This window comes from Anolis carolinensis, chromosome 5, assembly GCF_035594765.1.
Source record: "Anolis carolinensis isolate JA03-04 chromosome 5, rAnoCar3.1.pri, whole genome shotgun sequence".
NCBI classification, from domain to species: Eukaryota; Metazoa; Chordata; class Lepidosauria; order Squamata; family Dactyloidae; genus Anolis; species Anolis carolinensis.
In genome coordinates this window covers 139,436,256-139,460,342 of record NC_085845.1, presented here as the reverse complement: position 1 = coordinate 139,460,342, position 24,087 = coordinate 139,436,256, and the positions used below count along the sequence as shown (strand labels likewise).

The 24,087-nt window shown below is 37.5% G+C and overlaps 1 protein-coding gene across 1 annotated transcript in view; it reads left to right on the top strand.

Moving 5' to 3' along the window:
- The window catches only part of capza2 (capping actin protein of muscle Z-line subunit alpha 2), a 34,639-nt gene that overhangs the window by 1,903 nt on the left and 8,649 nt on the right, over window positions 1–24,087 (top strand). The window contains exons 2-5 of the mRNA XM_008111169.3: window positions 16,553–16,616; window positions 20,624–20,675; window positions 21,008–21,071; window positions 23,600–23,806. Of these exons, the coding sequence (XP_008109376.1) occupies window positions 16,553–16,616; window positions 20,624–20,675; window positions 21,008–21,071; window positions 23,600–23,806 (387 nt within the window). The remainder of the gene's footprint in view (window positions 1–16,552; window positions 16,617–20,623; window positions 20,676–21,007; window positions 21,072–23,599; window positions 23,807–24,087) is intronic.

The window sequence follows — 24,087 nt, the reverse complement described above, 5'->3', positions numbered from 1 at the left end:
CAACTTTTATATATCCCACCCCCTCTCCCCGAAATAATTCAGGGTGGCTAACAATAGAACTGAAAAATGGCATTCATAACCTTTTGGAAATTGCCTTTTAGAGAAGAGCCAAAAACTCTTCAGAGTAGAATTTTCTCTTGGTATACAATCAAATATAATTATGCTAGGAAATGGTTTTCAGTTGTTAGACTAATAACTTGTTATCTCTGATCTATTAAGAGAACAGAGATTTTTTCAGTGCAGAAAAACAGCAGAGTTTCAGAAATGTTTTATATATTCTCCCATGAAATAACTTGCTTTACATCATGCACTGCAGAGACAAAAATGAAGTAGACTTTGATAAAAATAACATATTTCGTTTACTCACAACCTTCTTGTCTTCAGCATACACAGGTACAAAACTTATCAATCCAGTTTCAGATATGTTTGAGATAATTCTCTGTGCCATTTGGTCAGAGCATCTCTCTTGTAATGAAACAGCTATCAACAGGTCACATAGTTAAAAGGAGAGAGAAAAGAGCATGTGGTCTGCAGCCCCTTTTACAACTTCTCAGGAACCATAGAGTGAAAGTAGCTGCATACCAGAACATACATACAGGAAACAGTAAAGATTACTAGAAAAGGCTTGAAGAAGGTTGTCATTACCTACAAAAAATACAGTATACATAAGAGTAATCGACCAACCAAGACAATCAACATTCATCAACCTACATCTTTGTTCTCTCTGACCTGCAGTCCTCTCCAGTCTTCTGGGTGTGTTTTGGGTAGGGCAGCTTTGCCACCTCAGCTCAGGTGAAAGAAAAGAGAGACTGAAAGATATAATAGTTGAGCATAGCCCTTATTTGTAATGCTTGGAACTAAAAGTATTTGAAATTTTGGATTTCCCCTCCTGAATTTTGGAATATTTACACATCCATAATGAGGATCTTAAAGATGGAACCCACTTCTAAACACCACATTCATGTATATTTTCTATACACCTTACACACAACCTGAAGGTAATTTTTGCACAATATTTTTGAAACTTTTGTGTATGAAACAAATTCCATTTGAAGCACCGGGGGGGGGGGGGGGGTAGTGTTTTGGAGCATTTAACATTTCTAAATAAGGTATCTGCCTGTATAGATAACATATCAACATTGAGTGAATATAATTTGATTGCCTCTCATGTCATCATCCATGGGGTTTAAACTAATTTTTACGAGGTGAGGATATTTTTTTATCCTCCAATCTTTCCACTCTCCCTAAGTGATGATAAACACTTAATGAATGTGTAAAAGGTTAATGAATCCTTGTCAAAGAGGTTTATTTCAGATTAATTGTTCCAGAAGGTGAATCTGTGGTATAATATATGTTCTGTTTGAAGCTGCGTTTCAAGCTTGATCCACTGAGGATACATCTACGCTGTAGAATTAATGCAATTTGATACTACTTTAACTGCCATGGCTTAATGTCATGGAATCGTGGGAACTGTAGTTTGGTGAGGCACCAGCATTATTTTGCAGAGAAGTCTGAAGACCTTGTCAAACTATTCCATAGCATCGAACCACTACAGTTAACGTGCTGTCAAACAGCATTACATTTACAGTGTAGATGTACCCTATATTATTTGGCTCCAAATTTATCACATGCTTTAGAGTCTGCCTTCTGGCTGGATGGAGAAACCTAATGGCTTGTTTTGCTTCTTCCTCCATACCTGAATAGTTCAGTGAATTATAATAACCTCCACTTGTGCATTAAAATTTGCATTCTCTCAACCATAGATGTATCTTAATTTGCTCAAAGTTATTTCCTAATATGACTTGAGGTGGGGCAATTCATGTGTTATTGTTTGCCTCCAAGTTGTTTCTGACTCATGGCAACTCTTAGCAGAAACTATCATGTGAGTTTTTTGGCAAGATTTTAAGAGGGGTTTTGCTAGTGCCTTCTTCTGAGTGATCTGTTCAAGATCATCTAGTGGGCTTCCATGCCTAAGTGGGGTTTCAAACTCTGGTCTCCAGAGTCCTAATCTTGCACTACACCACACTGACTCTCAGTGTATATATTGCCTGGTGGCAAACTAGTGTTTTTCACCAATCATACTGTTGGCCCCATCTCCCTGGCTAGTGTTCTTGCAGTGTGCACATGTTTGCAGCAGATGACTGTCACATGCATACATTATATTGAGGGGAATGAAGAATGCTTGTAAGGCGTTTTGTAGCTGCACTATTTTTAAAAAATGTGAATTTCTGTTATGTTTTGCAAATGGCACTTATCATTGTGTTTGCAATTTCCACATTTCAGAAATGGGAAATTCATAAGTCCTAGGTAAAAGAACATCATGGTGTTTTTTGGGGGGGTTTTTTGTTGTTTTTTTTGTTTTGGCTTTGGAAACAAGGTTTGGATTTGGGCAGCTCACTATTGGCAATGCCAGTTAGATCAAGCTGACTTTTGCACTTGTTTAAATAATAAATAAATAAATAATAACTTTATTTTTATATCCCGCTCCCATCTCCCCAAGGGGACTCGGGATGGCTTACATGGGGACAAGCCCAACATCAACATATATTAAAACACAATCATAATTTAAACCAATATAAAACAGTAAAAACAGTATAAAACAGCATAAATGGACATAGAAACATATCAGGTCCTTAAACTTTATTTATAGACTGTCTTATCTCCCCAAAGGGACTTTGCAACATATGGCAAACATTCAATGTCTAAAGAAAAACCATACAAACAGTATACATCAAGACAGGGTGTATTAGACAATATAAACAACCTAAATGTAATTTAATAAACAAAATAATGACAAATAAAATAATGACCTAAAAATGAAGAAAAAACCCCACCATAAAATATAAAAGCCCCCGATAAAACACATTATACACACCTACACACACACATATATATATATACACCGAGAACATCAAGACTCCCAGCAGGCAAGGTTCAGGTGTCCAATGGTATGGAGTACTAAAAGGCTTAATCATCTATAAAAGGACTGGGCGAGGGGTAGTGCAAACAGCATATCACAGGTCTAGGGAGGTGGGTGAGGTGCAGAATAGAGTTGAAATGCTTGGGATAAGAAGTGGTTTGGATTAGGGATTTTTAAGATTTTGGAATATCCGTAGTTGCATATAATGAGATATCCTGGAGATGGGTCCAAAGTCTAAACATAGAATTTATTTATTTATGTTGCTCCTGACATGAAAAAAAATGTTTCATACACACATATATAATGAGATATTTTTATATATGAGATGCGGTCCAAGTCTAGATATTAAATTAATGTTTGTTTTATATATACCATATACACATAGCTTGATAGTAATTTTATGCAACATTTTAAATAATATTGTACATTGAACAATCAGAAAGCAAGGGTGTCACTATCTCAGCCACTCATGGACAGTTGGATTCTGGTGTATTTTGCATTTCGCATTTCCAAATGTGAGATGCTTAATCTGTACTGCTGATAGCTGAAGTTGAACAATATCTACAGAGTTGTATGATTCCCATCCATTAAAAAAAATGATACTCACTGTAAATGTCTGTTTATTATTACTCAGTTCCACTGTAGAATATTTACATTTTTGATGTATCCATTTCATCATGTTTTTGATTTGAGAAAGAATAAATGTGTAAGGGGGTTTGTTTATTCCTCTTCAAGGGCCAGGATGAAGAGTCCCTTTAGTTTCCATGGCTCAATGCTATGGAATCCTGGGATTTGTCGTTTGGTGGGGCACCAGTACTCTTCAAGCAAAAGAGCCTAAAGGCCTTGTAAAACTACAGCTGCCATCGGTTCATAGCATTGAATCATGGCAGATAAAATGGAGTTTAACTGCATTAATTCTGCAGTGTAGATATGCCATTCATTTGATCCTGCTTTCATTTTTCTTTGTAGTTAACTGCAACTGAAAATGAAAGAGGGTTGAGAGCTAGTAGCTGTTGGTGTGAATATACAGTGATGAGGCAGAGTTTGCCTCATTTTTGTAGTATACTGTCAGCTCTCATCATGCAGGTAATTTTCAGGACTAAGCTAGCTGCTGGAACAATGTGTGGGTGTTTGTTTAAAAAAGTTATATACTTCATGTGTTATTACAATGAAAATTCTGATGCACTAGAAGAAGGAAAAAATATTCAGAGCTGAAATAGCTCAAGTGACTCACAGTGCGGGTAATTGTGTGCTTGCTGTGTAGTTTGTTCTATACTAGATCTGTTTCAGTTCTTTGTCAAAAAATCTGCATTGGTCAGACCTCACCTGAAATACTGTGTCCAGTTCTTGTCGTCACATTTCAAAAAGGATATTGACAAGCTGGAATGTATCCAGAGTTGAGTGGTCAAAATGGTCAAAAGTATGAAAGCCAAGCCCTTTGAAGATTGGCTTATGGTACAGGGATATGTAGCTTGGAGAAAAGGTTGGAGGGGACATGATAGCATGTTTAAATATTTTAAAGGATGTCATATTGAGGAGGGGGGTGAGGTTGTTTTCTGCTACTCCAGAAACGAGGACACAGAGCAATGGATTCTAGATATTAGGAAGAACGTCCTGGCAGTCAGAGGTGTTCAATGATAGAATATGTTGTCTTGGAGTGTGATGGTGTCTCCTCTGGAGGTTTCTAACAGAGGCTAAATGGCCATAGTTTCACAGTTTGTTCCTGCACGGCGGGAAGGTTGGATTGGATAGCCCCTATGGTGTGTTCTATAATTCTGTGAGTTCAGTCCCTTCCTTGACCAGCATAATCCTTAGCAATTCTGTAACAGTGTGCTTTACTGTACCTCTGAGTGAACTGTACCTCTGGGAGGGCGTTCCCGCCTATGGAACGCCCTCCCAAACAAAATTAGACAGGCTCCCTCCCTCTTGTCTTTCCGAAAGGGAACAAAAACGTGGTTATGGGAGCAGGCATTTAAGCACGAGGAGCAGCAGAATTGCAATATGAATATATGACTCATTGACAGACCCCCACCTGGACAAAAGCGCCTGAAATGTATATTTAAATGTACAATTACACAGGTTTTTTAACGTATATTTTAATTTTTATTGTAATTTTTTAATCTTGGAAGACTTTTAATCTGATGTAAACTGTGTTTTTGATGTATATTGTAAGCCGCCCTGAGTCCCCTGATGGGTGAGAAGGGCGGGGTAGAAATGATGTAATAAATACATAGGGTCGATACTGTGAAATAGTATTTCATAATAATTATTTTTTAAATCATTAATTTGTCCTGTATAGTGGCTGTATAGTTCTACCAACATGCAGCAGAGTAAGTATACATTTGTAGATCTCTTTTAGCAATCTGAAGTTTTAGTTAGCCTGAATCTCAATACTTATACTCATGTATAAACCTATAATTTTTAATTTTAAAAATTGACCCAAATGAATTGGATCAACTTAACCTTAGGTCTATATAAAGCCTGTATCCTAACTCATATATATAAAAGTAGCTGCCTCTTTCTCTAAAGTGGCAAAAGGTGAGAGCTTAGCTCCAGGAGAATTTAAAAGAAACACCAGCCTCCTCTATTCTTTCTGCCGTGGAGCCATTTCCTGAAATATAGCCTACAGCACCTGGTATTCCTTTGCAATCTTGCATGCACTCTGCTTAGTCCCCCAGATCAGACACGATTTGGTGCCTTAGAATATCTGGGTCTTTACCATACAGTAGATATGTGCACTAAGGTTGCAGTGCTCTACTCACCTAGATATTCGGTCCATTAATTTCCAGGGGATTTAGTTCTAAGTACACATCATGAAGTTGCACTAGAAATTTGACAGTATTTATGTTGTCACAAAATTGTATTCTTTTTCAACAGTGATGGCATAGATAAAAAACAATGATGACATAAATTAAAAAAATGATTGTGGTTAAACTATAACTATTAGTAATTCAGAAAGAATAAACTCCCTGAGAACAGTAGCATTTCCTCATCTCTCTTGGTTCGACCTTATTTTCGATTCTAGCAAACAGCCACCCTTCGGAAATTCTTAATCTACTATTATCATGAATCAGATTCTTTCAATCGGCAACTAGTTTGTGATGCTTGGTGCTCAAGGAGATAGCGGGAGAAACTTGTGTGCGTAAATATGACCAGTTTGTGATTATTTGCCTAGCTGAGATTGAAATATTTGAATAAATATGACTAAGTGGTCTGTATAAACACAAATCGAAAAGTTGCAGTGGCTCTGTATAGGTACTATTTGCAGATTACTCAGAAATTGTTTAGGGAAATAAATAAGAATAATCAGCAAGAAAGAGCCTTGATTAATGTTTCACGTAAGAATAAAATCTCTTCTTGATAGCATGTATATTTGCCTACCTTCTGCCTAGAATAGACAAAGATACTAAAAATTCTACTTTTTCTCACATCTTACAAAATCAGTAGAAACTTGCATGGTAGCATTTGAGCCCCTAAAATTTGACTTGATAGTTTAAAGCTTTCTGATTGGCTCCGGACAATGGAAGTTTTTTACTGTCTGTTTACTATGAATTGTCCTCTAGAACCCTAAAGAAAGAATACCTTAAGAATAAAATGTGAAATTCTGTGGCAAATAACAATCATTGCATTGCTTTAAAAGTAGTTTAAAGATGTTGGCTTGGTTTTTGAGATAAGTGTGCAGAAGGAATTTTCCTTCCTACATTTGCCCACAGCCATTGAACACCTCTGTGTTTGGATGCCTGTGCTGAGAAATGTTGACATGAATCATAGTGGGCTTCTGAGGGAGAAAAAAGTTGCCTCAGCCACACTGTTTAGAAACCCATCAGCCTTTACAGCTTTTCCACAGGAAGTAGGCAGCTGCATGTCTGACAGTTCTTTTTCTTCTGTGAACATCCTTTCACTGTTTTAGAATCCAAGATGTTATCTTTACTGAAAACTAAAGACGGAAATGCAAATGTTTTAAGCAATAGTTTAGGGTAAACTTGTACCCCTCTGACATATGGCCATCCAGTCTCTGTTTTCTTCAAACCTTCAAAGCAAGGAGACTCCATCACACTTCCTGGCAACATATTCCACTGTGGAACATCTCTTAATGAAATTTTGACTTGGAATATTTTTTCCTGCAGTTTGAATCCAGGTAGTCATCACACATCTATAGTTAGAAGGCGTGATAGAGGGGCATACCTGTTTTGTAATATAATGTTAATAGAATATAAGTACTTTATTTGGGTATTAGCTAATATGCAGGATACCCTGTATCCCAAGCAGTGGAGAATGTCGACATCTGCAAAGTTTTTTGTGCAAATATTTACATATTAGATGTCAAAAAATATCAGTCATATTCTTGAATTGGACTGCAGCTGACACTTGTTAAAAAGTTGATGTGGCCAAAACAGAGGCATTCATAGCACATTTTACATAACATATTACTAGTACAGTAGACTTCCCATGTCTCACACTTTGAAGGGTCTTTCCACATTGGTTTGTCTGAGAATCCTTGCAGATCTGCTGTTCATGAAGACGGTGGTTTCTTAACATTACTGTTGCCCTGTACATATTAAGATTGTGCCTTTAAATGTTCACAGCTCTGTATATTTAAAAGAAAATTTGCTAATGGTAGGTTAACAGAATTCTAGGATGTTGGATTTATCATTAGTTATTGCCTTGGGAAACCTATAAAATTCATGGGATCATCATAAATTGGCATGCTACTTGAAGGCACATACACACATTGTTATTATTATATTTATTTATACTCTGCTTTATCTTTCCCGCAGGAGACTCAAATCAGCTTAACATAAAAACATCAGCATACAATTTTAAAAATACAAACAGCATTAAACATAATTCAATTAAAACAGTTCAGATTAAATCCATAAAACATATAAAACCACACATATTTTGACCTCATTGAAACACCAAAGAGGCCTAGAAATATGGTTTGAAAACTATTAGCCTAATTCAAAGACTGCAACAGTTTAATTTTTCCCGGGATAGATTCAGAATTCCCAGCAATTTAATTGCATGTCAGAGAGGGCATTATTTCTTTGGAAAAACAAGTGCTGCTATTTGATCCTTTTCAGAAATTATTTCCAGTTTGCTAGCTGGAGTGAACTATTTGGTTACAAGAACAGGTAAAATGGCAAGACTCCTGTGTATTTGGTTGTTTATGTAACATTAAAATTTGAATATTTTAAGTTGGCCATACTGACTATTAAATGGGAGGAAAAGAAAATCTATCCTGTTTTAAAAAGAAGCTGATATAAATATTATATTCTACCATATTGCTGGTGTGGCTTTTGCAATGTAAACTTTCCAGATAAAAGGTGAGAAGGTTCCTGTACTTTTAGAATTATGTCAGTGGCTGTGGCTTCTTGTCCTTTAGCAGAATGGGCTATAGCTGTGAAATCTATGGCAGTAACATCTCATGTAACCTACCTTTAAAATTACACAGTTCACATGTATCCTATATATAGTTGCAGAGCATGGGCGCCTTCATTTTCTGTGGAGCTCAGGACACTGAAATGTTTGGATGAATAGAGCAACTCAGGATGAATTTAACCAAATATATTCTTAAGGCCCATTTTAGAAGATACTTTGCTTCAATTAGGGCAACAAAACATCATCTGAACTGCTGCTTATAGCCTTTTTATTTATGATGACTTTTTATAGGATTGTCTTAGGCAAGGAATACTTAGAGCTGGTTTTGTTAGTTCTTTCCTCTAAAATATATCCTGGTATTTGCTGACTGTTTTCCATCCTAGTACTAACTAGGGCTGACACCGAACAGCTAAAATTAGGTAGGATCTGGTGTTTTAGTGTCTTTGTGCCTCTTCCAGCACATAGCTAACAGGCTATTACATCTTAGGCCTCAGACTGCTAAGGAGGCGCCCTTAGAAGAGTGCTGTGACAAATTTGCTACACATTCTATGGAGAAAATTGCTCATATTTTTTCTGACTTGGACTGTATTATGAAGATTGAGTCAGGGGATACAATCTATTGTATTGGTCTGGTTTTGGTGAATGGGTTTCAGTTTGTTCAACACTGATGATGCAGAAAAGTTACTTGAAGAGGTAAGACTGGTGGAATGGGAAGCAGCTAGGAAAATGCAATTGCCCCACTCATTACTCATTTCTGCCATTCATCCCCATGATCCATCTGTGTAGTTACTGAGCAGTCAGTGATTTCAGGTTTAAACTAGTTTGTAAATTTTCAGTTCTACATGCTTTACCCATCCACTCATGATTTTTTAATTGCAGCATTTTATTTCCTTTTCTCTGTTCAGCTGTTAAAATGCTGGTCTATATTTTAGTTTAAAAACTCCAACTAACCACTTGGCTGTTAAACCATGTCTATCCTGGCTAATTAAAGTTACCAGACAAAGACCAGTTAGTTGGATGGTGAAGGTTGCAATGCCTCTTTGAAAGAGTTCTATGTTCCAACATCTCAAAAAATGCAATTTTGAGGCATTCATTAGACCCCGTTATCAGCCATTTTCTGATCTCTCTTTTTCAAGTAGGTTTCTAAAGCAAGTGGTGGCCATACAATTCCAGGTTTTCTTGAATGAAATGGACCCCAGATCCATTCCAATCTGATTTCTGGCCTCGTTATGGGACAGAAACAGCCTTGATTACATTGGTGGATGGCCTACATTAGCTGTTGGGCAGAAGAAGTGCATTCCTGTTTCTTCAGTGGCATTCAATACCACTGACTGTGATACTCTTCTGAGCTTTTTGACTGATACAGCCTTGCAATAGTTCCTGTCTTTGTTGAAGGCTTTCACGGCCGGAATCACTAGGATGTTGTGTGGTTTCTGGGCTGTATGGCTGTGCTCTAGCTGCTTTTTCTACTGACATTTCACCTGCATTTGTGGCTGGCATTTTCAGAGGATCTAGTTCTTGTCTTTCTTGGCTGAATATTCACAAAGATTGAGACGATTGTTTAGCTTTTTGGCCATTAGCCTGTGAGGTTTCACAGGGATCCATACTATCCTCTATGCTTTTCAACATCTGTATGAAGCTACAGTGAGTGCTGGTGATACTTGCTCTATCTCTTTCAACTGATGCCAGTGAGTCAACTGAATTGTTGTCTAGATGCAGTAAAGAAGTAACAGACAAGATGGAAGTGCTACTGCTCAGTTGGAAAACCAACCTGAAATTGGGATCTCAGCCTATTGGACTCTGTGTGAAAAGCTAGGTTTGTTTCTTGAAAATGCTCCTGAACCCACTACTGCTTCAGGAAAGTTGCAGTTAGCCAGGAGCTCCTTTGCCCAGCTTCATCTGTTGTGCTGGCTGTGCCATTTCCTGAGGAAGACAAGTCTGGCCATAGTTTTGTCCTTTAGTTACTAATTATAGTACTGTAATGCACTTTGTTGACCTACAAAGAAAACCCCAAATAACCAGGATATCTCAAAGACTGCCTGCTCCCATATAACCATGCTAGAAATTCGAGACTTTCAAAGGAGGCCTTATCCTCACACTTCATGAAGTTAAGTTGGAGGATACTTATAACAGGGCTTTCTCTGTAGTAGTGCCTTGATTGTGGAATTCCCTACCCACAGAAGTTAGATTTTTCCCATCTTTTTAAAGATTCTAACAGAAGGACAAAATAGTGCTCTTCTGTATGGCATGCAGTATTTGAAATTTTTGTTATAGCTGTTTTCAAACTGGATTTGAAGATGTTAAAGTTTAAAGAATATTTTAATGTGTTTTAAAAATATTTTATCTTAAAGCTCATACAGAAATATTACAAAGTATTAATTATAAATTAATGCATAATCCCATTGAATTTGGTATTGATACACACTTGAAAGGTTACTAACTTAGCTCACTAGGTTGAATTCTGTTGGTCTTATTTTCAGTTCCTGACTATAATAAAATAATAAATAATAATAAAACTTTATTTATTCCCCGCTCCATCTCCCGAAGGTCTCGGGGTGGCTTACACTGGGACAAGCCCAAAATAGTATTACATCAATAAAAACACAATAAAATCACAATATAATAACACTTCTCACAAAAGTTAAAATAACTTAAAACATAGACAGTAATCCCAATCCGTAGTCAAGCACCATAGGCCATGGGCCATTTTAAGGGGAATGGAAATCTGAAAATGCATATTCTTCGGTGACTAGGGATGGGAACGACTAAAGGTAATAAAGTGCATGGAATGGCCAAGGCCTAGGTAAAGCACATGGACAATCAGTTATCAGTTATGAGAAGGCACCTGTGAACATCCAAGTTTTTAGATTCTTCCGGAAGGAATCCAGAGTGGGAGCTAATCTAATCTCGTTTGGGAGGGAGTTCCAGAGCCTGGGGGCCACCATCGAGAAGGCTCTCTCTGTCATCCCCACCAACCGCACTTGAGATGGAGGTGGGATCAAGAGGAGGGCCTCCCCAGAAGATCTTAGAGTTCGTGTGGGTTCATAGGGGAAGATGGGTTCATAAAGACTACATGTTTTTACTCAAAATGATAAATTTTCAGTCTTTTTGGAGTAATGTTCAATATGGTGATTTATTGAAAAGGCATAATAAGAAGAATTTGTATGAACTGCATAATTTAAAAAATCATAGAAGTCTTAAGAGCCATTGTGTTGTAGAATAGCTTGTTTAGTTCCAGAAGGCTGCCTTTTATAATGGATTCTAGGACAAACCTTTGTCACTTTTGTTATGTTTTCATCCTAGTATAAATGATGTCTTGGATGTCCAGTTAAAGCATCCCTAGTAAGTAGCTATCCAGACTCATTTTGGAGATGCCCAAAGGAGAACCTGCCATCTCTCTTAGCAGTTGGTTTTATTGCTCAACCACACTTACTGTCAAGAAGTTTTTAAAATGTCCGGTGAAAATCTATTATCCGGTAACTTCAGACCATTTGATCTAGCCCTTCTCTCTGAAGCACCAGAAAACAACCCTACCCCCCCCCCCAAATGACAGCCTTTGCGGAATTTAAGGAGTGCGCTCATCTCATCCCTCAGTCTTCTCTTTACCAAGCTTTATAAGGCCATTTCCTTCAACCTTTCCTCGTATGTTCTGTTTTCCATATGTCTTATAATCCCTGTTGCCCTTCTCTGGACCAGCTCCATTTTTTCTATTCCTGTCTTAAAATGAGACATCCGGAAGTGAGCACAGTACTCCAGATGAGGTCTAACCAGCATGGAATATACTGGGACTGTTACTTACTTTGATTTGGAAACTATGCTTCTGTTGATGTAGAATAACATAGTAATTACCTCCTTTGCTGCAGCAACACAGTGCTATTTCATGTTCAACTTAGGATTCACAATAATCATTAGGTCCTTTATTGCATGTAGTACTGCTGAGCCATCTTAAATCTATGTGTTTGGTTTTTTGTGGCTTAAAAGTTGAAGTTTACATTTCACTGTTGAATTACATTTTATTTATTTCTGCTCAATTTTTTAGTTTATCTAGGTCAGTGATGGTGAACCCTTCAGAGACGAGTGCCCAAACTGGGGGGGGGGGGGAGTGAGTGGGGGGTGATGACAGCACGCGTGCCTGGAAAGAGGGCACTATGGGCCCCTTCTGGCATGCATGTCATAAGTTCACCACCACAGATCTAGGTCCTTTTGAATGCTGTTCTTTCATGACTAAAAGTCTTTCCACACAACACACATTTATAATTTCTTCCTTATATGACTTCTGTTTTAATCTAATGTTTATAATTTTATTGTTGATTTTGTTACTTGATTGTGTTGTATTTTATGTTTTCTATTGTTTGGATGTGATATTAATTTTTATTCCATTTGCTGTACTTTATTGTATTGTGCTTATTGTATTATTTATGTTGTAAGCTGCTCTGAGTCCCCTGGGGAGAGAGGGCGGGATATAAATAAACTTTATTATTGTTATTATTACTATTGGTATTCTTTGATGTGTAGATAGAGTTTCACACTGGCTACAATTATTTCCACATTTCAGGTGTTTTATGTATATTCTCCCCTCTGTGGGTTCTTCATGTAAAATAAGAACATTCTATTTTGACATAGACTCCCTTCATCAATTTGATTGTCGCCCATACCGTTGTCTTATATTGGACTTTTAATGCCTTCGATGATTGTTTTAATATTTTTGCTTCAAATTATGTTTATTTAAACTATGATCTATTTAATTAGTTTTTTAATGTGATGCTTGTTGTCTTAACTGTTGATTTTATGATGTTATGCGATTTACTGGGCTTGGCTCCGTGTGAGCCGCTCCGAGTCCCCCTTGGGGAGATGGAGGCGGCATATAAAAATAAAGCTGTTGTTGTTATTATTATTACATTCCTCCAACTTAAACTTTTTCTATGGTCCATGTATTTATATTCTTTGATGTTTAAGACATGATCCATTATCACTGAAGTGCTTTCCACATTGCCTGCATTTATAGTTTCTCCTTGTGTAGGTTTTTTGATGTGAACATAGATCTCTATTCTGACTGATACTCCACATTCTGTACATTTATACTTTTTCTCACCTGTGTGAATGTTTTGATTCATGTTCCACTCTGACAACATATTCCCACATTCCAACCGTTGCTATGGTTACATCAATAGAAATGAAGTACCACTATGTCCCCAAATTGAGGGATATAATGGCACTACTTTATTATTCATTGGTCAGACTTCACCTGGAATACTGACTCTAGTTCTTGGCACCACATTTGAAGAAGGATATTGACAAGCTGGAACATGTCCAGAGGAGAGCAATCAGTATAGCAAAAGGTCTAGAAGTCAATTTTTATGAGGAATGTTTGAGAATTGGGCATGTTTAGTTTGTAAAAGTGAAGATGTGATAAAGTAGCTGTCTTCATATACCTTAAGGGCTGTCATGCAGAACTGAACAAGTATTTTCTGCTATTAATTGCATAGCTCCTGAACCACTTAGTTCAAATGATCAGAAGGAAGATTTCTAGTGAGCATCAATAGAATTTTTTAAACAAAGGTTGGACTCCTGCCTTTCTGGGTTGTCTTAGTGGTGGATGACTGCACTGGCATGGAGTTGGACTAGATGGCTCTTCGGGTTGTATATGATTCTAAAGTGAATGTCATGTTCATGGTATCATATTGACTCTCATTTCCTAACTAGATGTGATTTGTGTCACAATCTATAAGACAAAATGCAGTTCATGTGTCTCAGTGTAATGCTTGGAACATATAAAAAGAGGTGTTTAATACAAAGAAACAGCAGACAGGAAGGAGATGGTGTGCTTCCCCCACTAATCCCTATAAAACCATCTTTCCAGGAATGCTTTCTCTTGGCAGAGTTGCTTCTCATTCTGCTAGTGGGAAGAACACCAGCTTTTGAAGAGAGAAAGCACAAAGCAAAGGGTTCACAAGTCTTTATGTATATCTTCTTTGCATAAAATTTTCCTCAGATCTTCTGTTCAAAGTCCTATTCAGATCTATTTCCATGATATCTAGTCCTCAGGATGGGTTGGGCAAGTTGTTTCACTCCTGGATAGTCAATGTTTGTATCAAATTGTTAGCTGTTATTATGTGCTGTCTAGTTATTTCCAAGCCTAACATATCATATATAACATATTATTAGTAAGATATGAATTAATAATTAGTATTTGTTAATATTAATTTGCTTTATTTGTGTTTTCTTTTAATATTTTCTTTTTGCCATTTTATAGGCCTTAACTGTTTAAATAAGTGTACCTTTAGTAATTCAGATCTATCTTATTGTAGTTTAACTTTAAGAACAGATAATGGTGTTGGAGTGCACATTCACTTTGCCTTATATAGGCATGAACATGCTGGGAGATTTTGCCATAACCAGATAAGTTTCCGTTGTGGTCATGAACAGGAAGGCTACTGGTTATAAGAAGTATCTAATTTCATTTCATGCCATCTCATGTATAACTTTAAAAGCACTTTACCTATCTATTCTTACTATTTAAGAAAAGGTAGGATAGTAATACTAAACTTATGGTAGAGCCTCTTTGCATAGAAGAAAAGACAGGACTTGTTTTTTTTTTCTGTAAAAAAATACCAGAAATGTTTTTACTACTATTCCTTTATAAATTTAAAGCACAGTATTAAGAAACTGTTTAATATGTTTTATCTTGTTTCTTAACTTAAAGCTATTTTTAAGACCCCTGGGGGAGAGAGGGCAGATTGAAAATAAGGTTGTTGTTGTTGTTATATTTTGTATCTGACCATATTTACCCAAAATGATGTTTCATTCCAACAACTGGACCTGCTCTCAAAAAAATTGATAATACATATCATGCAATGAATTTTTGAAAAGCCTTTTTGCTTTTGTTTCTATCTTCTGAATGCCGTTGTGAATCAACACTTTATAGAGCTCAGTTCTGATCTGCAAAAAAAGGTTTGTTTGAGGCAGAATATGGGCAGGAGAAAGAAAGGGGTAAGGGAAAGCAGCAATAGAAACCAATTGCAGTTTTACTAAATGTTAATGTTGTGTGTAGCCCTGTCCATGCCAGCTTGTGTCATAGTGCTGTCACGAAAGAGTGGACATAACTGTCACAAGTGAAAGCTTTTCTACCTAAGGTGAAGCAGCAGCCCCACAACTTTCTGCTGAATTCTACATTTGTAATTCTTCCTCCCTTCATAGTATTTTTTTTTCTTTTGCTGTCTTACAACAGACAGTACTTTCACAAGTCATGCAGTCTGATACCATGCTTGAGAACATTTTGCCTCAGCTATTTATAATGGTTGGATAGGACATGAAACTTGTATTGTTGTGGTTTAAATAATGATATATAGTGGTTTGTGTGTTTGTTTAGCATTTCATGTGTGTCTTGGTATCATTAGAAATGTAGTTTAAGGACAAAACTACACCCAATATTAAATGCCCCATTGCACTAAATGCACAGATTTGAAATGTTAACCTGTATATTACTACATTGATTTATTACAGTATGTATTTGACATGATTCTAGGCCAGAACAGTTTAATGATTAAAAATAGCATCAACAATGGGGATTATTAGAATTAAAATACTTGTAAAATTGGAACTTCATGCATCTACCTGGTTGCAGTCCTGCAAGGAATTCCTCCTCTGAAGCTGCTGTTTGTTTTAGCACGGAATCTACTTGTTGTGTCAGATGATTTGGCCTTAGTAGACGGATTCTACTTGCACTTGCCCAGCCTAGATACAGTGTTCCCTCACTACTTCGTGGTTCACTTTTCGCGGGTTCGCTGTTTCACGGGTTTTCAATAAACCCTAAAAGAATATTATAAATCATAAAAAAATATAATTTACAGCCTAAGGAAGGGAGGAAGGAGAAGCCAAAGGGAGAGAAAAGGAGCTCAAGTGGCAACAGGAGGAGAAGGAGGCAATTTATCAATACACGATTGGTTGATAAAGACTTAAAATAGTGTATAACTACTAAAATAATGTATAAATGTTAAAATAAATATAGTGTCCCAACTTCGTGGATTTTCATTTATTGCGGGTGGTCCTGAAACGTAACCCCCGCAATAAGTGAGGGAACACTGTAGTTCATTTTGGATTGCTTTTTGCTTTTCAAAAACATAACAAATTATATTTCTTACCGCAAACTGTCATTTGGACCTCTGACAGTTTAAGGAATTATATAAGATTTTCCCCATTATAAACTAGGCTACAATGACTGAAAGAGAGACTACTTTTTTTCTATTTCAGGTGCGCATAGCAGCAAAATTCATCATTCATGCTCCTCCAGGGGAATTCAATGAGGTGTTTAATGGTGAGTATTTTTGCTACTTTTGACTTTGAGCTTAATTAATTTAGGTACATTTTGGGAAGGGGAAAAAAGAAGAATTTTCTAATGTTTTTTTACATTTTGAAATGGTGTGTTGTGATTGAGAATTTCACTCTATTTAAAGTCTCAAGTTATAATTTCAAGATATAGCAAAGCACTCTATACTGCTTAATATGGATCTATTTTATCTTGAAAAGAAATGTAATATTCTTAGCAATTTTCCTTTGTTACATAGCATAGATCACATCTACTGATCTAGCTCCACAGGTCCTACCCGCAGAGATCTCTACCAGGGCAGTGGGGTACCTCTGCTCTTACTCCCTTCCTAAAGTATTCCTTTGCTCTAGCTGACATCACTGCACACAGTAGTGGGAAGGTAGAGCCTGTGTTGCAACTGGAGACTGCCATAACATGGAGGGAGGAGTCTGCCATCTCATATCCCCAGGCCATCCATGTCCAGGAAACATGGGAAAGCAGTGGGGAGAGTTGTGGTCAATTCCATTTTGGACCCGGCTCAACTTTTCCTACAGGGCTAAAATTGAGGAATAGTCCTGCATTGCCCCAGATTAGCCCCATGTGGTGTTTGGCTGCCCTGGGGGTGGTTCTCCTCTACACGAGTCTAAGTGATCAAAGTAGATGTGGCCATAGTCTTGGTTTCACATACTTTGTGTCCTTATGAGACATATATTTTTAGCTCTAAAAAATGTCAGAAAGATGACTAATGTGTATAAATTTATTTAAAGTTTTTCATAAGCCATATTTTAAATATGCTAGAGGGATTAGCCTCATGTTGAACAGGTAATTGGGATTAGTTAGATAAAGAAGGTGTTTAAAAAATATGGACCTGATTTGAAATCACTTTGTCACTGCAACCATGAACTGTTCATGAATGAAACACTACATAGAGTTTCTGATGATTACTGCTAGATGCCTCTCCCAGCACATGAACAACTCCTAGCCTCAGTCATTTTCAAGATGGTAATCCCACAACATAATGCCTAATGAGATATTCTCTGTGGAGTTATTTGTATCCTTCTGGGGAGGCTCTCTGGGATGGGGCTCGGTGGCACGGTTTTGCAGTGGCTCCAGTCCTTCCTGGAGGGCCGCTCCCAGATGGTGAAGCTGGGGGACACCTGCTCGGACCCCTGGCCATTGACCTGTGGGGTCCCGCAGGGGTCTATCTTATCCCCCATGCTATTTAACATCTACATGAAACAGTTGGGAGAGGTCATCCGGAGTTTTGGAGGGCGTTGCCATCTCTACGCAGATGACACGCAAATCCACTACTCGTTTCCATCTGATTCCAAGGAAGCCCCTCGGATGCTGAACCAGTGCCTGGCCGCTGTGGCGGACTGGATGAGGAGGAACAAGCTGAGAATCAATCCCGACAAGACAGAGGCCCTACTGGTCAGTCGTTCGTCGGATCGGGGTATTGGGTGGCAACCTGTGCTGGACGGGGTTGCACTCCCCCTGAAATCACAGGTCCGCAGTTTGGGGGTCCTCCTGGATTCAGCGTTGACGCTTGAAGCACAGGTGTCGGCGGTGGCCGGGAGGGCCTTTGCACAACTTAAACTTGTGCGCCAACTGCGACCATACCTCGTGAAGTCTGACTTGATCACGGTGGTCCATGCCTTAGTTACCTCTAGACTGGACTACTGTAATGCGCTCTATGTGGGGCTTCCCTTGAAGACGGCCCAGAAATTACAATTGGTCCAACACTCGGCTGCCAGATTAATAACTGGGGCAAGTTACAGGGAGAGATCCACTCCCTTGTTTAAGGAGCTCCACTGGCTGCCGTTCATCTTCCGGTCCCAATTCAAGGTGCAGACCATCACCTATAAAGCCCTAAACGGTTTGGGACCCACGTACCTTCGTGACCGTATCTCCTACCATAAACCTGCCCGATCTCTGCGATCATCTGGGGAGGCCCTCTTATCGCCACTGCCTATATCCCAGACCCGCCTTGTGGGTACAAGGGAGAGGGCCTTTTCTGCTGTGGCCCCCCGATTATGGAATTCACTGCCCATTGAGACCAGGCAAGCTCCCACTCTGTTAGCTTTTAAAAAAGACTTAAAAACATGGCTCTTCCGCTGTGCTTTTGGTGAGTAATTACTGCTATATATTTCTTTGTTACTCCCTTCCAACATCTATCCCCTAGACTGCTCCACCTTCATATGTCCCTGTCCCCTGTGGTGTACTCCTTTGTCTCTCTCACTCCGAGTTTTTATCTCTGTGTTCATGCGGCCCGTCCTTGTTTTTATTGGTTCTTTGATTTCTTGATGTAATGTATATTATTATTTATTGTATTGTTTTAATTGTGTTATAATATGTTGTTTTTATATTTTATTATATTGTACTGCTCTGGGCATGGCCCCATGTTAGCTGCCCCAAGTCCCCGTTGGGGAGATGGTGACGGGGTATAAATAAAGTTTTATTATTATTATTATTATTATTATTATTGTTGTTGTTGTTGTTGTTGTTGTTGTTGTTGTTGTTGTTGTTGTTGTTTCTGGCTCAAAATGGCTAGTAAAACTTGATAACAACGGGGCGCATGCCAGGAGAGAGGGCGCTGTCTGCCTCTTCTGGCAAGAGTGCCATAGTTTTGCCATCACTGCTGTAGACCTCCAAACGAGAGCAGAATATAATCAGAACATCTTAAAGGTCTGGAGAAAATATAGTGGTAGGTTAAATAAAATATATTGATTCAGTCAACAGGCCTCATTTTAAAACTCAAAATAACTATGATAATTAATATGCCACAATAAAATCCATAAATATATAATAATTCTTCATTTAGTAAAACTAAGGTTATTCCAATTAGATATAATGGCAACAGTTGAATTGTAAAGAGATTCTAACTTAATTACTGCAAAAGTGAAAGTCCAGATATACTCCTGTTCCTTGGTTCCCCTCAAAATGGATCATTCATTGGATAATTTTAACATCTTGTAACAATATTATGGATGAAGAGAAGATACTAAAATGGTAATTATGCCATCTTTAATCAAATAACCATCCACTCATTTATTATATTTTATTGGGATGCAGTCTATCACATATATTTTTAGCTCTGCCACCAAACATAATTTTAACACTATTCTCATATATATTCAGTCAAAAGATTAAACAGGATGTGGTTTTGGAACATTGTGGCAAGCTCTATAAATGTCATCCCAAAATTCAGAAAATGTAATTATTAGTTGGTTTTGCTTGCAAAATATAGGAAGCTACCTTTGTTTGCATTTTCTGCTGTAAAATTGCACTAAAACATTTAGATTAAAATGGAGTTCATAATCATAAATACCGTATATACTCGAGTATAAGCCGACCCGAATATAAGCCGAGGCACCTAATTTTATCACAAAAAACTGGGATAACTTATTGACTCGAGTATAAGCCGAGGGTGGGAAATGCAGCAGTTATGGGTAAATTTCAAAATAAAAATAGATACCAATAAAATTTCATTAATCGAGGCATCAGTAGGTTAAATGTTTTTGAATATTTACAGTATTTCAAAGAAAAGCAATAAACTAGCTCTATAAGTGGAAAAGTAGGGGCAACAAAAACAATATGGTATCAACAATAACCTTATAATAATTTATCACACAAGATTGCGATCATTGCCTCTGCAGGCAATATAGCTGATGCATGGCATCCTAATTCTGATTAATTGTCTACAATGACTAATTCTGAGTAATTGTCTACAATGACTTCTTGTTCAAGTATAAGCCTGAAGAAAACCAACATGCATCACCATAGTCATTCTTTGTGCATTTGTGCATTCCTAGGATACAAGTAGAAAAATTTCAGGAACTTTACAGTTTGGTGTCACTATCTTGGAAACCTTTTATCTAAATAAGTATAGCAAGTATTCAGTTTAGTGTGACTGGCCCATATATAACATTTTGATATATACCTTTATCTTTTGATAAAATATATTTTCTGGTTATGTTAACTATGCTTGACATGTACTAATGCTCAGTATTTTTCAGATGTTCGATTGTTGCTTAATAATGATAATCTTCTCAGGGAAGGAGCAGCTCAGTAAGTATTGCTTGAATCTTGACTTCTTTTGGTGTGCTAATAGTTAACTAAATCACTTGTGGACAATTTTTAACAGCACAGGGGCCTAAATTCATCCCTGTTCAAAACTGGGTTGTTTATTTTTTCAATACATATCCACATATACCCACTGATATTATAGAAGCTGAATTAGGTTACCATTCGAGTTTTATTCCTCATATGAGACATGAATAGCGGTAAAGACAATTTCTCCCAGCCTAAAAGCAAATGGGTGCGGGTATTTTTTAATGTGTAAGAAAGCACGTCTCCAGAGTATCATTCTTATTTGACGCCTCTTATTTTTACTTTCTTAGTGCCTTTGCACAGTACAACTTGGACCAGTTTACACCAGTAAAATTGGAAGGCTACGATGAACAGGTATGACTATAAATATTTAAGTTTGAAGCTAAAGTTGCATCCTGTTATTGGATTTAATTTTAATGTAGGGACACACAGTAGAATGCATTTAAACTGTGGATGGAGATTATAGATAATGTTTTGAACTCATAATCACATTTGTGAACCTAGAATTTACAAATGTGTGACTTGTTTGTATTTGTAATCACTTCTGGGCATCAGGAGCTGCAAGTGACAGACAGAAGTCTGCTTTCCTGCCAATTGGGATGTGGCTGATTGATGCTTCCACCTCTGAAAAACAATCTCTGTGTGACAGCCAAGAATAGGATCTTTGTCATAATTCTTTTCCATCAGAGATTGCTTGCAGGAGGGGAGTGGAGATGTCAATCTGCTGCAGCACATTCCACAGGAGAGCAGATTCTGGTTGCTTGCAGTAGCAGCTACCTGGTAAATCTAGATTAGAGTGCTTAGGCTAAAAGATGCTTTCAGCTGCCTAACAATTGTAAGAGGCTGATCTAGAATCTGCCATTTTTAAAATAATTGTTTACTTGGGAGATTGCAACTGTAACTCCTGTACTCTACAGTTGTAGCAGTTTGAAAGGTCTTTATGTATTTTTGTGTTCAGGTATTTCCCCTTGAACTACACCAGAGAACTCCAAATACTGTATTACTTAAAATGTAAGATTCTGTAGAATACAGCAGTGGCAATTAAAGTGATAACAGTACTTACAACACTCTCAGCAGCAGTTTTAGTGACAGTGATTCCATAGCATTCCATAGATACATTATTCGTTTTTAGGTAGACACACATATTTTTGTGACTTTGTAAAAGGAAATTCTTGAAGGTCCTTCATGCTATCATGATCATTACCATATAGCACTGGTTCTCTGTTATTTATTTACATGCCGTTTTGAAATGCCAATTTTGTGGCACTCTTCTCTCCCTCCCATCCAAAAAGAGCTTTGTCCATTCTTTCTGTAACTGAAAATTATTCCTAATGTTCAGTTTGCTGGTGATTTTTATGTTTCTGATTTTATTTGCCACACAAAATCACAACTATCAAACTGCAAAATTTAATTCTAGTTGCATGGTGTGAGACTGGAAGGAAAGGTGTATGGACTGATTATCAGCATCATTGGTGTTAGGCGAGTGCAGCTGTCAGCTGGCTGCTCTGCATTGTTATTAGCATGGCTCTGCATCTTCTTTGATTTCTGACAGTGGGATGGAGCAAAATGAAGAGTAGTTGAGCAGGGACTACATTTTCCTATCACTTCTGGATGTTGTCACCTGAAGATCATAGGGAATGGATGAATTCAGTCATCTTTTCACAGTGTCAGATATGAGAGCTGATGCAGATCTGTTGTAGTATCAGATAACAGCAAGGAGGGTAGCAGCTTGTCATGTTCCAGGGCTTTAAAACCACCAACTGCTGGTCAGGACACACCTTTGTGAATTGTACATTTCAGAAAGAGAAAAACTAAGTTCCATTCATGCTGGTATGCTTCATTCTGTTAATGAATGAAGAAAATTCTAACCCGGAAATATGTCTCTGTGTACTATATAGGCCCAGTGGTGACCATGAAGGGAAATTAAAATTTGTTACACCATCAGACTTCAGTAATGTTTAATCATTTTGAAATGGGCAACTAACTGATGTTAGTGATAATTTTATCAAAATGGCCACTGTTCCTTTTAGGGCAATTTTATCATATTCCCAATTAATGATTGCAAAAACGATTAAATGATTACAAATGACTAAACAATGCTTTCATGGTGATTCAAACTTATCTTTACAAAAACAGCTCCCAAATGTATCTTTGATTTTAATCCATTGCAAGAAGTTTGCCCTTTTATTTTTAAAGGACAGTTCATTCAACCAGTTATTAAACTGGTTCCTGGTTTCTTCTATTTGTAGTCTATATATACTTTTAAAATCAAGTAACAAGTGGGAAAGGAATACAGTGTTGCAGAGTGAAGAACTCCACAAATGCAAGTCATTCATGCTTTTGATAAGCTGTTTTATTCCTTGTTCCAGTTTACTACTTGCCCTCCAGTCAGCAGTCACAATTCCATGGCCACTGAGCATGTTCAGTTCTTGAGATTCTGCTTCCATAAATGTTTAAAACATGTTTGTATTTCTGAAAATTTTGCAGGATTTTCTCCAATCCATACACTGCTCTTAAAGTGGTACCATATTGGCTACACATGACTGTAAATTAAATTACATCCCGAAATACTGTATTTCAGATTATTTTTACTTTTATTCAGTTCACGTTTGCTGTGATTTCAAAAATCTGGCTTTTTCATCGGACATGTCTGTTGATAGCATTTTCAGTATTCTGATTTTTTCATGGGTACAGGATCACTGGTTAGTTGCTTTCCAAACAATAATTGTTTTGTGGCTATTCTGTTGCATCTTTATTCCAAAAACATAGATGTACAATGCTGTTTTTCTGATTTATTTTTATTTAACTATGTTTTATTTGACTATGTTATTGCTTGTTCATGTTCTGTGTGATCTTAAAAGTATAACTTCATTTTTTTCCAGGTCTTAATAACAGAACATGGTGACATGGGTAATGGAAAATTTTTGGATCCAAAAAACAAGATCTCTTTTAAATTTGATCATTTAAGAAAGGAGGCTACTGATCCAAAGCCCCATGAAGTTGAAAATGCAATTGAATCATGGAGAAACTCCATAGAGACTGCAATGAAGGCATATGTGAAAGAACACTATCCAAGTGGCGTCTGCACAGTAAGTGTTGTAGACTCCTGAAAATGTGTGGGTGAAAACCATTCATAGGAGGAGGATTGGAATTACCATATTTACTCAAATGAAATACACATATTTTTGACTAAATTACTTAACCAAAATACATGTTATGTTTGATGGTGCATTACAGTCGTGCACCTAAACCTTGCCTAGATCCCTGGCAGGTGGAGACTAGGGAATTGCCAGCCTCGGTTTGGTGGAGGGGCGCAGCTTCCCAGCTGGCCTCCTTCATGCCGCGAAGAGAGGCTTGGAAGAAGCAGCGC